Here is a 16,156-nt window from a genome sequence, read left to right as displayed (position 1 = left end):
TTATTCTTTAAAATTTGACACATATCCAGTGCCAACAAAAATGCAATACTACTCGATAGCTGTACTGTATAAGATTTTGTTTTTTTTTATTATTAAAAATGACAAATTACGACTATATGAGATTTGGCTAATTAATTTATGCAAAAATATAAACGCAATAAGAGGAATCCACGTCGAGTTTTACTACAAACTTTATTAAAGATATAGCATTGTATTTTTACAGTATCAACGTAGAAATTAAACAAACTAAAATTGAAACGTTGTAAAAATGTGTCCAATCAGAGTTTAGCTGTCGTGTACATAAGGTGAAAGGCAACTACGGCAAGCGAAGCAGCCAGAAAGCGCGGCGCTGAGTAAACAACAGCAGGAGTTCGTTGTTACTCCACTGTGGCTGAACAAACAGGACGAATATTTGCCCGTCAACTGTGATTTATAGCTGTGAGTAAATTATGTTTATGTTGTTATGTCGTTGTATTTGTATTTAGGTACATTGATTTTAGCAATGGCAACGTATAACTGTGACAACTGTTAAAACAATGTTCAAGTTCATCCATATGTCAGCAACGTAAGACCATTTACCCTTAACACCAGATTTATAAGAACAGATATGCGTTTTTCGTATTAGTACATATTTATCAAAATCTTAATGTGTGTTCGCTTACAGTTGCAGTAATGAATGAAACTGTCATCCTAACTTCTTGCTCTCCCGTCATTGTCTTGTGATTTCAGTGTAATGAGATTGAGAGAAATATCTGGGCAGCTCAGATTATGGAGCTGGTTCCTGGTCTGCTCCAGCTGTATGCTGTCTACATGGGCCCATGGAGGACATGGAGAAGCAGTTGGTTCAAATCAGCCCCCACCAATCACCCGCTTGGACAGGAACGTGGTTCAGGATAGAGAGTACGTTTTCTTTCTTTCTTACATTAAAAATTGTAGGTTTCAAATAGCTCTTAAAGCCTATGCATGTAACAGTATTCCATAATGATGATAATAATAACAATAAGCAGCATAACATAATCAAAGGATTTCTAAAGGACAACGAAGAATGGAGTAATGATGTTAAAAAATAGGCTTCGTCCAATAATAAAATACTTTACATTTTTGGAGTGCTTTGATCAAATAAATGAACCCCTGTTGAGCTGAACAGACTTCTTCTAAAATATTAAAAAAAATTATTTTAAAAGCCTGTTCTGCATATGTGTATGTATGTATGTATGTATGTATGTATGTATGTATGTATGTGTATATATATATATATATATATATATATATATATATATATATATATATATATATATATAGATAGATAGATAGATAGATAGATAGATAGATAGATAGATAGATAGATAGATAGATAGAGAGAGAGAATCAAATCAGGTACAGGATGAGTTCTTTCCTGTACCTGATTTGATGCACTCTTCTCCAAATTCCAAATGACCCCTGTGGCAGAGCAGCTTGACCTGATTTCTGTATTTCAGCAAATATGTTGGAAAATCAAAGGTCATAATTAATCTCTCTCTCTTTTTATCTCTTAATATTTATCTAACTAAATCGATTGATATATATATATATCTGAACTACAAGTTAAAATATATTTTTAAATGCCTATTCTGCTCACCAAAGGTGCACTTTATTTGATTAAAATAAAAACTGCCAAATTGAAATATTGTTACAATTTAAAATGAGTGTTTTCTTATTGAATATAGTTTTCAGCATCATTACTCTTTTTCTTTGTCAAGTTGCACTTCAGAAATCCTTTGAATATGATGTTCTACTGAAGAGCTGAACTGAAGAAACATTAGTATTATTAGTATTGAAAATGGTCACACACAAATCATAAAAACAGATTCCATGTTTTTAGACATGTTTCTACATATTTTTTAAACATCACAAAAAAATTCTGTAACTTCAGGGTAATTCAACCAAATTTTGACTTCTTAACTTTACTGATTTTCAATTGCAACAAATGAAAATGCTTGTTAATCCTACTGTCGTTTTCTAAAAAAATGAAAGAAAATGCTCTAAATGGCAATTTATGTCAAATTTCTGACTTGTAAGGATACAGTATAAAGGCTATCAGTAGATGTGTTTACAAATTCTTGGGAGAAATAATAATAATTTTGTGAACATGAACCCTCTGATTTTTAAATTCATGTTAGGCATGGGCTGGTATAAGATTCTGATACTATGAAAACATTGGATACAACGATCACGGTTACACTTTATTACGAAATTGTGATTACTACTCTAAAATGTTCTATTTAAATGTCTGGGTAAAAAACAAGTGTTTTTCCCATCGAACACAATATATTTTATTAAAAAAAAAACATTTAAAATATTTTGCAGCAGTAAACATGTTACAACAAAATAATTAAAATAAACCATTAACTTCTGCTATCTTCATTGGTTTAAAAAAACAACTTACTCTTACTTTTCTTTGGTTATAAAGAAAGCCATTGCACTGTACAGGTCCGAAGCATGTTTGTATGTTGGTTTATAAGTGATTTTGTTTTTCAGATGTTTCCTGAATAGTGGGCTGACAAGCAGCTTTTGCTGTTGAGGGTCTTTTGCTGCTGGAAATACTGTTGCCGTAAAAAACTAAATAAAATAGTCATAACATGTTTAAAAAAAAAAAACAACAACTTGCATATACCTTAGGAATGGTATAACAGAAAAATTGTACAGTTTTAATACTTTTCCAAACCGCGGTAAACCTTAAAGCCGGTTATCGTCCCATGCCTAATGCATGTACAGTTGAATTCAGAATTATTATCCCCTGAATTTTTGCCCCCCCCTCCTTTATTTTTTCCCCCAATTTCTGTTAAACGGAGGACAGGTTTTTTAACACATTTCTAAACATAATAGTTTTAATAACTAATTTCTAATAACTGATTTTGTTTTATCTTTGCCATGTTAAACGTAAATAATATTTTACTACATATTTTTCAAGACACTTCTATACAGCTTAAAGTGACTTTTAAGGCTTAATTAGGTTAACTAGGCAGGTTGGGGTAATTAGGCAAGTCATTGTATAACAGCGGTTTATTCTGTAGACAATCCAAAAAACATAGCTTAAAGGGGCTATTTACTTTAAAATGCTTTTTAAAATATTAAAATCTGCTTTTATTCTAGCTGAAATAAAGCAAATAAGACTTTCTCCAGAAGAAAAAAATGATCAGACATACTGTGAAAATTTCCTTGCTCTGTTAAACATCATTTGGGAAATACTTCAAAGGGGAGCCAATAATTCTGACTTCAACTGTAGATGTTGTGAACAATTTATCCATGCCTGTTTCTTATTTTTAAAAATCCCTATAGTTTATTCTGATAATAGTCATTACAATAGCATTCCAATATGAAAGAAATGTCTTCTATTGCCTCAGAGTGACTGTGCCAGAGGTCACCATTATCAACTGAGGCTGATCATTTTAATGTGGCTAAATCTCTGCTAAGTACCACTAATATTATTCTCACTGCATTTGAAACTCTCTTGTGTTCTGTTGTAGGCATATCATGGAGCATTTAGAAGGGATTGTTGAAAAGCAAGAGTCAGATATGACACCTCAAGAGCTGCAGCTGCACTATTTTAAGATGCACGATTATGATGGCAACAATCTGCTGGATGGACTTGAGCTTGCCACTGCCATTACACATGTTCATAGAGAGGTGTGTGCTTTGATATTGAACTTGACACTATTCCGTGTATGCTACAAGTTTAAAGTTTGGACAAATAATTTTTAAATAAGATTTGCATTTATTCGTATTAATGTTTCACTGACAGTAATACATATTTTTATTTATATACTGTGTTTCTTCGAACTCCACTTTCAAAGTGACTTAAGTGGTTAAGCATCATAATATGAGAAAAAAAATCCATTTTAAACTAGTAAATTATAAAAATAAAAAAAATATTTAGGATAAAACATCATATATTTAAATTTATATTTACCATGCAAATGACAGTAATTTAATGTTGGGCTTAATGTCATCAACAGTTTTCTTAAAACCGTACTTTAGAATAAAATTATGATAATCTGATATAATGTGATGAAGTGTGTATGTAATTTGCAACACTTATAAAGTGCTGGAAAAGTTCAAAGATGCACCTGGAAAGTGCTTAAATCTGACTTTTAAAAATGTAAGAACCCTGTGTTTATTAAATAGGAGATGTTACCTCAAACTGCAGTCAAAATGTAATAAAGAATTAAATGAACAAAACTGAACTAAAATTGAATTGATCAAATAAACAAACAAACAAACACAAATCAACCAAGGAAGCATAAATTGATCACAAAGTAAATACAACTTATCAGTGAGTGGCTAAACATTAACAAGAGGTGCATGAAACTCCTTGCACGCAGCTCATTATAGCGTTGACTAGACAGCAGGTTACAGTAGGATACATGATGCGGCACTGCTCAAGTATAAGTAATTTACCTTTTAAATTCAGCCCAAAATGTTCCTAATAAACAGGCTGCAAGGGTCAGTTCTTCATACGTGAATTACTCAATTAGCTAGATTTAATTATTGATGATTTGACAAGATCCAGGATCGTTTCGTTCTTCAAAACTCATCCGAGATTTGTTGTCATAGCAACAGGTTTGGTAGCTCAAACCTGCTTGAGAGCAGACTTATTTCATATAGACAGGACTAGATCGGGTCTTTTCAGGCAAAGGTAATGCTAAAAGTATGTACTTGCTGTAGTAACCTACAGGTTATATACACTTGGGGAAAACAGTAAAATAGTTAAAATTGTATAGCTACATTTATAATATTAATATTAAATAATAATATTTTTTTTCTATACATATAACTAATATGTAAAAATATATGAATAAAATTTATGTAATCTGCACTCCGAAATAAAAGTACAAAATGGGGTGGTTCTCCCCTTGGTGATCAAAGAGAATTTAATATTGACTTTAGAGACAATCGCATACTATTTTAAGGTACTGACCCAGCTTTACAATTTGTGTATGAAAATAGACATGCACAATATTTAACTGTGTGTGTTTTTTTTTTTTTTTTTTTTTTTTTTTTTTAAAAGGAATAATAATTTATGCAGTCATGCACATGTTTTGACAGCTAATATATGTTGGTGATTTTGATTCTTTGCAAAAGTTGCAGACACCTTTTACCGATATCAAAAAAAAAAAAAAGCATTTTGTTGCAAAATTATTTTAAATAAGCAGTTTAAGAAACTTGAATAGGCCTAGGCTACTATAATAAAGAAAATCCGCTCTAAAATGTAAAACTAAATTAATTTGCTGAATATTCTTGACACATGAAAGTGTAAAGCCTGCAGCTCACATCAAATGTGGAAAGTTATTGCGTGTCATATTTAACAGTTTACTACGAATTTTATAAAATTTTGCTCGCATGGAAAATTGAATATTAATCAGATGATGTCATTACGCTGCTGTGCCATCAGCCAATCGTTGCATTGCTGATCACAATTCCGCGGATTGATAGATCTGTCCTTTACAACACAAGCAGCGATCTCAGATCAGGGGTCTGTTACAGTAAGGAGGTTCAACCAACTCGGAGTTTAAACTTGAATTCTGAGTTGACTAACCACGAGATTTAAAAACTCAGAGTTTTCCGTTTCAGAACAGCTGATCTGAGTTAAATAAATCAAGTCTGAGTAGACTAAAGCTGCGGTCACACTGGATTTCCCCTCCATAGACTACCATTCATACGCACGTGAATGCATCAGTCAAGTTCAAGCTTGGTGAACTCTGACCTGCGAAATTGCATAATGTGACTGCGTGAGACCAGTCGAGGATCAAAACATGACCTCTCTGGACAGAAATGTAAAATATGGACCAATCGCTCACTTTTTAAATGTCTAATCATCTTGTTTAATCCCACCCCTTTTCGCAGCGCCATACAACATAGATGTAAATGCAACATAATAAATTCTGCGAACTGCGAAACTTGTCGCACAAGCTTGCGTTTCCGGTCTGACGCATTCATGTGCGTATGAATGGAAGTCTATGGGGAGAAAATTCTACTGTGACCGCAGCTATAAGCGTGCACACCACCACTATAAAAAGGCATTGTCCACAGATATTACGAGTCACCATCTGAAAAAAGAGAGCATTTTTTTTTCTCTCCAGCTAAACTTGATGTGCTCATGCAAAGTTATAGCAAATATGACCATATATTTATAAAAAACAACAACACCACTGCATCGGCGAAACAACAGAGACAGTTAGCGTGGGAAAACATAGCTGCTCACATTAATGCACAAGTTTACATTTTAAATATTTAAGTAAAATCAAAAAGTAATGTAATGTGTAACGTTTATTGACTTGAAAAAATGGGGAATTGAATGTAATTTTTAAGTTATTTCAGATCTAATTGCATTAGATTACATAAAATAGGCTACTGCATAGTTTCTACAACAAATTTGACAAAACAAGAATGCAGATAACCTTAACTCAATGTTCTGCAGAAATGTTTAATTTAAGGTTCCCACTTTTACAAACAGTCCTTTTGGAATTATAAGGTTCTATCTGCATTCTGAATGATTTGAGTAATTAAGCTTTTGCATTTGAAGGTTTTGCATTCCATAGGAAACAGTATGTGTAATATTCTTTTTTTTTTTTTTTTTTTTTTGTTAAGTCTTAATGTAAACAACTTCTAAAAAACATCCCATAATGTAAATAAGTTGTCATTTAATATGTCAATAACTCAATTTTGACATGTCAGATAGAACCTTATAATTCTAAGGTGACGAAACGTTGATCAGTTTAAGATAAAATTTCTAAAGTTGAGTTTTTAAAAGGTTAAAAAGTGCACGTGTGTGTCTGCCTTATTGATCAAGTGGTAGAGGTTGATATGACATTTTAGAATGTAAGCAATACTAAAAAAATGTTTTTAGAACGAGTAATAATCCCATTAATCTAGTTACAGTACATGTCTCTGTCGAAGGTCAGTGAATTTAAGCTAATTTATTTTTTGCAGTAGGCTAATATCAGGTAAAACTTAACTATGGTATTGATTCTAATCATAATTTTCCCAAAAAAGGACAAGCCATTCTCGTAACTTGTTCTTTGTGTGACTGAAATGTAGGCAATGAATGACTATGGCGAGAAATACCGCTTCGTCTTTTTTAAAAAAAAGGGGAGAAGATCAACAAAGTTTAGACAATAAAACCTGCTCCTGACCAGGTTAGGTTCACAGAGTAAGTTGCCACAGTAACTGACTCTGAGTAAAAGTTCACTCTCTTTCAGAAACGGGCTTGACTTACCCTGCTTTCTCAAGTTTGACAAACCTGCCATTTTGAAACGGAAAACCCAGAGTTTCTCTCATTTCAGGGTTAACATACCGAGTTGTCACCTAACCTCCTTTCTGAAATAGAGCCCAGTTCATCCAGATATTTTAATCTGATTTGTAAACTTGTTTAAAGAACCAAATTAGCCAGAGATCAGTTAACAAGATTAAAAGATCCAGGATCTGCCAAATTATCTTAATCATGTAAGTGAGGTACAAAGAACAGACCCCAGGTGTGTAGAGGTTGTCTAGAGGTTCAATCTCAAAAAAAAAAAAAAAAACAATAATGTAGTGGAAATAAGTGTGCACAAACCCTCAAATAGAAACAAAGCATTGACAGTAACATGGGGTATATATTTTGTAGATTAAAAATAAAATGAAAACGTAATATACAAAATGCCTTCTATTATCAGTCATGTTTTTCCCCTTCAAGTCATAACTAATGATGTCACCTAACCTTGGTTTCCAGGAAAGAGGAGATGATAGCCAACCAATGAGGGAAGAGGATCTCATCAACCTTATTGATGATGTCCTCAGAGACGATGACAAAAACAATGATGGCTACATTGACTATGCAGAGTTTGCAAGGTCTCTGGAGTAGCAAAAACAACAACAACAACAGAAACACCCACAGCCTTACTGTGAATGCAGATTACCTCTAACGTACAAGTCTCCAGGACATTCCTTCGTGTGTGCGATTTCACAGGCACAGTATAGTCATGCTTTGGTATAACCAGTGTTAAATGTCATAAAATGAAATGGTGAGGGTCATCTCACTGATAAAAGGTGTTGTGTAGTCACACCATCATTTTTTTTGCACTCACATTTGCATATTTCATTTCAGAATGGACTCTTTATGTACAAACTGTCTAATTTGTCATCTGTAAAAATGGATATTATTGAATAAATACTGCAGTGATGCTCTTCTGCAAAGCTGCTGATAAAGTGGGACAAATTTGCTGCTCCGCTGATGAATGAATGAAAACATGCTCTGTCTGCCTTAAAGAGATCATCGTTGTGACTGTCATTTTAAAATGCCAATTTGAGAGATAAACATCTCAAACATTGTTTGAGAGAACATGTACCTATATAGATTAAAGCTCATGTGTGCAATATGCCTATTTGCACCTACAGTATAAAACTATAAAACTCCCTATGTAGCTTATCTTTGGTGTTGTTTTGGTTGGTTTTAATAACAGGCACCAGCGTTTTTGTGAAGTGTATTTATAAACTTATTTCGAGAGGATCACGTGCTTATGATTGCTTGCAGCTGGTCTCACATTATTGAATTTATGATTTACCAATCAGACGATTCCTAAGCCATTATAAATACCCTAAGTTCCATATAACAGCCATCTTCATTTTGAAGAATCCCCCCTTCCACCCCTACTCCTCTTTTCCTAGATGGGTGGCATGGTGGCCCAGTGGTTAGCACTGTTGCCTTACAGCAAGAACGTCATTGGTTCTAGTCCTTACCAAGCCAGCCAATGTTTCTGTGCGGAGTTTTACACATTCTCCTCGTGCTAACGTGGGTTTCCCCGGTTTCCTCCCACCAACCAAAAACATGCAACTTAAGTTAATTGACTAATCCAAATCGGCACCATAGGCATGCTACTAAGTAGTTATCTCTTAAGAATAATCACTATCTGTTCATTAGCTACTACAGCAGGGGAGTTCTCGAGATCTACCTGATCGAGGATCTTATGAGCTCAGGGCTCTCTCCTGGGACAGCATGCCAAACACACTTTATAATCAATCGTCAGCTAAGTGTGAACTCTTGAAAAGACAGTAATGGGAACTTCATCCAAACAATAAGTTTTAACTGATTTTCAACTTATTACATACACAAAATGTCATATGGGTCAATAGAATGATTTTCTATTAAATTAATAAAAGAGTCATTTCAAGAGTTCACACTTACTGTAGATAAAGAGTTCACACTTGCTGTCCCGGGAGATAACCCCGAGCTTGGAGATTGATGAGCCCAAGGCTCCCAGCTGGTCAATGAGAATTAGGAGGGAAACTAGATCAGGTAGTTCTCGATAACTTCCCAAGAATAGACCGCCAACTGCGCCAGTGTGTACGTATTAGGTGCTTGTGACTTTAACATGTCTTTAGATTGTGGGAGGAATCCGGAGTACCGAGGGAAAACCCATCGTACATGGGGAGAACATGTAAACTCCGCACAGAGAGTGTTGACTGGCTCAGCTAGTGTTTGAACCAACGACCTTCCTGCTGTGGGGCAACAGCCAATGTGTCACCCGATCCTAGAATCGTGGAGAAGGGATGGATGGGGGGTGATGAGAAATGAAGTTTAGGCTGGATATTTATGTTAAATTTGGAATGATCCGATTGGCTAGCTAGTGATTAGTGTTAGGGGCCAGCTGGCGTCAATCCTATCACGTGCTCCTCTCGAAATTAGTTTGTGAAACTTCACTTAAAATGTGATTCATCCCAATACACACTTGAATACTCTTTTCTCAAGATTAGAAAACATTTCGAATGTTTTTGGGGTGAAGCAACTATTGCAATATGAGAATGAAGGACATCTTTTTTGTTTTTTTTCTCAGACAAATTTTTCTCAAAAACTACATACTACTATTTGGAAAACATTTGTACACAAAACTGTGATGTAGCCAAACTTTTTCTTGTGTGATCAAAATGAAAGTAAAGATAGCAACTTTGCTGGAAAATAATATGAAGGTTTTCGGTCAGAACTGTATTTAAGTGCCCATTATGTAGTATAGAAAATAAAACCTGTGTTTTCTATCTGACACATTTTCAAGAAAATTTAAAAGACTTTCATTGATCCGTGCGTGTTAATTTTACATGCATAACTACACAAACAACACAATTTTTACATAAAATGTCTAATTTGTTTTTACCAAAGCTGGTTATGGATTACTTAATGTAATTCATATGTATACAGTAGGGTCTGTTGTACATTTCAATGGAGATGAAAATGACATGTTCATAATGGTCCTTATTTATAATCCTAAACATGTTCAGTGTGAAAAGAACCTAGTATAGTTGTCAAAGTTCTGTATTGACAAATGTAATCAATATAAATGTAATTATTTTTGTCTAAGATGCAATAAAAGTATGTTCTATGGGATTCCAAATGTAATAAAGATGTAAAAAAAATCAATATTGCTTTGTCTTTGAAAACATTTATTCTGTATACTTTTTGTAGACTCTTGTAAAAAAAGGGAAGATAAAAACTCAATCGTTACTTCCACTAGTTCCAGTGACTAGTACTTTCCAGTCCTGGCACAGAGGCCAGTGAGAGCACTGAGGTGGTGGATGGCCCAATGTTGCGCAATTGATTGTACCAGTCATTAGGCTGTCTGTTGGCTTGTGATGGAACAGAACCAGAAGCGCTGGAGAAATGGCTGCCAGAAGACGGGTGTGGTGGGTAGCCTCCAGGGGGCAGCACTGAAGAGAATTGTGGGACGTGAGGCAGGGAATGAGGGCACTGACACTGCCGCCCCATGGCAGAGGAAGACACACACATGGTGCTAAAAAGAGGCCCTCGCACTGGCATCATGCTGACTGCCAGCGATTTTTGGGTGATACGGTCCTGCTTCCGCTGCTTAGCACGACGGTTCTGGAACCATACCTGTAGGTTTAGCTAAAAGTCAGCTCAGGTAATCAAACAAGAGAGTCTATATACATATATATACAGTTGAAGTCAGAATTATTAGCCATCCTGAATTATTAGCCCCACTATTTATTTTCCAACCCAATTTCTGTTTAACAGAGATTTTTTCAACACATTTCTACACATAATAGTTTTAATAACTCATTTCTAATAACTATTTGTTTTGTCTCTGCCATGATAACAATAAATAATATTTGACTAGATATTTTTCAAGACACTTCTATACAGCTTAAGATGACATTTAAAGGCTTAACTAGGTTAATTAAGATAACCAGGAAGGTTAGGGTAATTAGGCAAGTCATTGTATAATGATGGTTTGTTCTGTAGACTGTCGAAAAAATATAGCTTAAAGGGGCTAATAATGTTGACCTTAAAATGAGTTTAAAAAAATTAAAAACTGGTTTTATTCTAGCTGAAATAAAACAAATAAGACTTTCTCCGACTTTCTCCAGAAGAAAAATATTATCAGGCATACTGTGAAAATTTCCTTGCTCTGTTAAACATAATTTGGGAAATATTTAAAAAAGAAAAAAAATTAAAAGGGGTGAAAATATATATATAATTCCCAGAGATGGGTTGCGGCTGGAAGGTCATCCGCTGCATAAAACATATGCTGGATAAGTTGGCGGTTCATTCTGCTGTGGCGTACATACATACATATATACACACACATATATACACTCACCGGCCACTTTATTAGGTACACTTTACTAGTACCGGGTTGGACCCACTTTTGCCTTTAGAACTGCCTTAATCCTTTTTGGCATAGATTTAACAAGGTACTTGAAATATTCCTCAGAGATTTTGGTGCATATTGACATGATAGCATCACGCAGTTGCTGCAGATTTGTCGGCTCCCATTCCACCACATCCCAAAGGTGCTCTATTGGATTGAGATATGGTGACTGTGGAGGCTGTTTGAGTACAATGAAATCATTGTCATGTTCAAGATACCAGTCTTAGATGATTCACGCTTTATGACATGATGCGTTATCCTGCTGGAAGTAGCCAGCAGAAGCTAGGTACACTGTGGTTATAAAGGGATGGACATGGTCCGTAACAAAACTCAGGTAGGCTGTGATGTTGACACGATGCTCAAGTGGTACTAATGGGCCCAAAGTGTGCCAAGAAATATCCCTACACCATTACACCACCACCACCAGCCTAAACTGTTGATACAAGGCAGGATGGATCCATGCTTTCATGTTGTTGACCCTAAATTCTGATACTACCATCCGAATGTCGCCAGGCATTGTTTTTTCAATCTTCTATTGTCCAATTTTGGTGAACCTGTACGAACTGTAGCCTCAGTTTCATGTTCTTAGCTGACAGAAGTGGCACCCAGTGTGGTCTTTTGATGCTGTAGCTCATCTGCGTCACGGTTTGATGTGTTGTGTGTTCAGAGATGCTCTTCTGCAAACCGCAGTTATAATGAGTGGTTATTTGAGTTCCTGTTGCCTTTTTATCAACTGGAACCAGTCTGGCCATTCTCCTCTGACCTCTGGCATCAACAGGGCATTTGTGTCCACAGAACTGCCGCTTACTGGATATTTTCTCTTTTTCGGACCATTCTCTGTAAACCCTAGAGGTGGTTGTGCGTGTAAATCCCAGTAGATCAGCAGTTTCTGAAATACCCAGACCAACCCACCTGGCACCAACAACCATGCCACGTTCAAAGTCACTTAAATCACCTTTCTTCCCCATTTTGATGCTCTGATAAACTGCAGCAGATCCCTTTTGCCATGTATACATGCCTAAATGCATTGAATTGCTGCCATGTGATTGGCTGATTAGAGATTTGCATTAATGAGCAGTTGGACCTAATAAAGTGGTCGGTTAGTGTATATATATGTACAAATATTTTCGTGAATCCAAGGCTAGAATTTTAGACAAATACTTTCAGCATAAAAAAAGCAGGAGAAGTGAACCAGTCACTGAATGCTTCATTCGCTATCAATGTGAACCACCCCCGAAACATATAACTATATAGTTTCTATAGTAGTAACATCAAGTGAAACATCATGTTAATTAAATGCTTGGTTACCTGTATGCGAGCCTCATTAAGTTTAGTGACCCTAGCAAGCTCCTCTCTGTAGTAGATATCAGGATAGTGGTTCTGTCTGAAGGCCAACTCCAGGTGTTCCAGCTGTTCATTGCTGAAGGTAGTTCGGTGTCTCCGGCGGGATGGTGAAGGGTATGGTCTTGCTCGTGCTCCACCATCCCTGACACTCTCAGATGTCTGAGAGTCTTTTCTTGGGTGAATTTGGACATCTATATCTGACAGTGGGAAAGTCAAAAAGGTGAATTCATTATGAACAGACTCTTTGTCACTCCTAAAGTCTTGGCTCAGGCCTCTATCTCTAGTTACACGCAATTTCCTATTGACAGTGACAGATTTTCATCAACTAGTAAAACTCTGAGATGTTGGATTTGCAGAAACACATTTCTAAAATGATGTTCGCTCAGGACGAGGATTTAAGAGCCTTAATGCCTCCAAACAAACTTCCAGGAATTCAAAAGACAGCGGGCTTTGCCACCTGAACTCAATATCGTGAGAGGGAGGAATGTCAGAACCGAGGATTATGCTCAGCTTAGGCAAACAATGGGCAAAAAAGTGACTAATTTGTCAAATTGGTTTCCAGTTGCTATTCACATTATCGTTGAGGGTAAAGGAAGTACACGAAACTTGAAATTGGATTTTTGAGTGTCATACTGTAACTAATTGTAATAGAAAATGCACTTCCAAAAAGTGACAAATCAATTTAATTCATGTTTATTTCTATAGCGCTTTTACAATGTAGATTGTGTCAAAGCAGCTTAACATAGAAGTTCTAGTAAATTGAAACTGCGTCAGTTCAGTTTTCAGAGTTGAAGTTCAGTTTAGTTTAGTTAAGCGTGGTTTAAATTTTACTGCTGAAATTTCAAACACTGAAGAGTAAATCCACTGATGCTCAGTCCCAAACCAACAAATCACCAAATGATATCTAATTTTATAATGATTTAATATAATATTTGTATTAATATTATTCAATTTTGATATAATTTCAGCATAACACTTTTTTAATAAGTACTTAATTGAAAGCCACAACTTAATTCCAATTGTTTAATGACATTATGACAAAAGCATATTGAGAAATTCAAGCTTTTGTCTCTTGTTAAATGATTCATAGCCACTTTAAGTGTGAAAAAAATAAATAAAATCACAAAATATACAAGTGTTACCAAGGCAAATAATGTCATTGTTTTAATTATAAATATAATTTCTCTATTGCCCAATTTAAAGGAATATTTCACCCAAAAGTCTGTTAAAAACAAACTGTTTCTGTTAAAAACAAAAGATGTGTTTATGAAAGCTGGAAACCTGTAACCATTGACAGTGCATGGAAGTCAGATTTGAAGCATTCTTCACAATACCTTCTTTAGTGTTCAACAGAAGAAATAAACCCATAAATGTTTGAAGGTGTGCTGAACTGTTTATTTAACCACAAATATTTTCATTCGACATCTTGAGCACTCGATAATAGTGTAGTGTCTCTTACATTTCTGCACATTGATGTCTGCTCTAGCATCAGTTCCACTCAAAGTTGTCATTGTGATACATTTTTTGTGATGTTTCTTGCTAAATTACTTTTACTAATATGCATTTTTCTTACCATTAAATATAATATAATCATTTAAAAATCTAGAAAGGTTTTGTAGACCTACTAAAAACAATTTTCTTACCTGCGCTTGAGCTAACCGTGACCTCAGAGTAATTTTCAGGAAACTGTTGCTGAGGTTTCTCTATGTCCATTTCAGACTCTCTCTGGGATGCAGGCAGGATTTACTCTTGACCTCCGTTCAAACCACATTATACTTCTTCACAGTTGTGACATCACAGCGCGGTTACACCTCTCGCCTGTTTGGTCAATGTGATGGTGGAACCCACAGTAACCTGGGTCTGTTATTGTCAGTGAACTGAGATTATCCTGATGACTATTTGTGAGAAAATAAAAGAATACAAGGATCAAGATGACTGAAGCTGTGACATTTTGTTAACACCTGATATGATTTGCAGTTATGAGTTGGTAACACTTTATATTTACTACACACTATGAACCATTTATTAAACATTAGCAAAAAGTGAATTGATTATCTGTTAAGCATTAACTCTACATTAATAAGCGTTAGAAAGCAGTTTATAACTGCAGCTACTGTATAAATGTGTTATTCTTGACTTATAAGCACATTTATAATCTGCTTAATAATTGTATTTTCATACTTTGTTAATTATTTATTTTTCATTACTAAATCAAGTATTACTCTATTAACAAACCAGTTATTTAAGCATAGTTGGTTGTTTTTAAGATCATTCAGAATGAGTTAGTAAATGATTAATAAACTATTCAAATTAACTTTATATTTATATTAACTTTATATTAATTTATATTTCTTATTATTCAGGCATATATTGATAGTTAGTTTGTATGTTAATAAATGCTTTATTAATTCAACTTCATCCAGTTTTGTGACCTGATCTAAGGTGAGGACTAGTTATGCTTTATAAATCCTTTATAAATGACAAATAAAGGCTCAGTTATATTCTAAACAGGAAAAAAGAACATAACCAACATTATTCATTTTAAGATACACAAATGAAACTGTATCAAATAAAAAAGAAATCTTTGCAACCTTATCTAACCTTATATTGTTGTTGTTTTATTCAATTTTATGTTGTATTTTGACACTCCAGTTATTCAACAATGTTTAAACTTTACAGTTATTTTACTTTTTAGATAAGATTGCAAAGATTATTTTTTATTTGATACAGAGCCTTTAATTGTCATTAATAAGGGACTTATAAAGCATAAATAATCCTCACTTTAGATTAGGTCACAAAACTGGATGAATTTGAGTTAATAAAGCATTTAACATACACATTAACTATTAATATATGCCTGAATAATAAGATTTATAAATGTTCATTTCAATAGTTTATTAATCTTTTACCAACTCATTCTTATTTATCTTATTAACCCCCAACTACTCTTAACACAAATGGTTTGTAAAGAATGCAATACTTAATTTAGTAATGAAAAATAAATCATTAACAAAGTATGAAAATACAATTATTAAGCACATTATAAAGGGTTGTAAGTCAAGAATAGAGCATTAGCTGCAGTTATAAACTGCTTAATAACCTTTATTAATGTAGAGTTAATGCTTAAAAGACAATGA

At 34.5% G+C, this 16,156-nt stretch overlaps 2 protein-coding genes across 2 annotated transcripts; one reads left to right on the top strand and one right to left on the bottom strand.

Annotated features, from left to right (window-relative positions):
• Positions 1-324: 324 nt before the first annotated feature.
• mcfd2 (multiple coagulation factor deficiency 2, ER cargo receptor complex subunit) lies at positions 325-10,426 on the top strand. Its single transcript, XM_056471275.1, has 4 exons — positions 325-438; positions 730-900; positions 3,507-3,666; positions 7,748-10,426. Exons 2-4 carry the CDS (start codon positions 734-736, stop codon positions 7,877-7,879), a joined length of 459 nt encoding a protein of 152 aa, XP_056327250.1. The 5' UTR covers positions 325-438; positions 730-733; the 3' UTR covers positions 7,880-10,426.
• Positions 10,427-10,516: 90 nt separating this feature from the next.
• prop1 (PROP paired-like homeobox 1) lies at positions 10,517-14,732 on the bottom strand. Its single transcript, XM_056470298.1, has 3 exons — positions 14,663-14,732; positions 12,984-13,216; positions 10,517-10,897 (listed from the first exon to the last, which is right to left on the bottom strand). The coding sequence occupies exons 1-3, from the start codon at positions 14,730-14,732 to the stop codon at positions 10,517-10,519; spliced, it is 684 nt and encodes a 227-aa protein (XP_056326273.1).
• Positions 14,733-16,156: the final 1,424 nt, after the last annotated feature.

The sequence above is a fragment of the Danio aesculapii genome, chromosome 13 (assembly GCF_903798145.1).
Source record: "Danio aesculapii chromosome 13, fDanAes4.1, whole genome shotgun sequence".
Lineage (NCBI taxonomy): Eukaryota > Metazoa > Chordata > Actinopteri > Cypriniformes > Danionidae > Danio > Danio aesculapii.
This window is presented reverse-complemented; position numbering and strand designations above follow the sequence as displayed.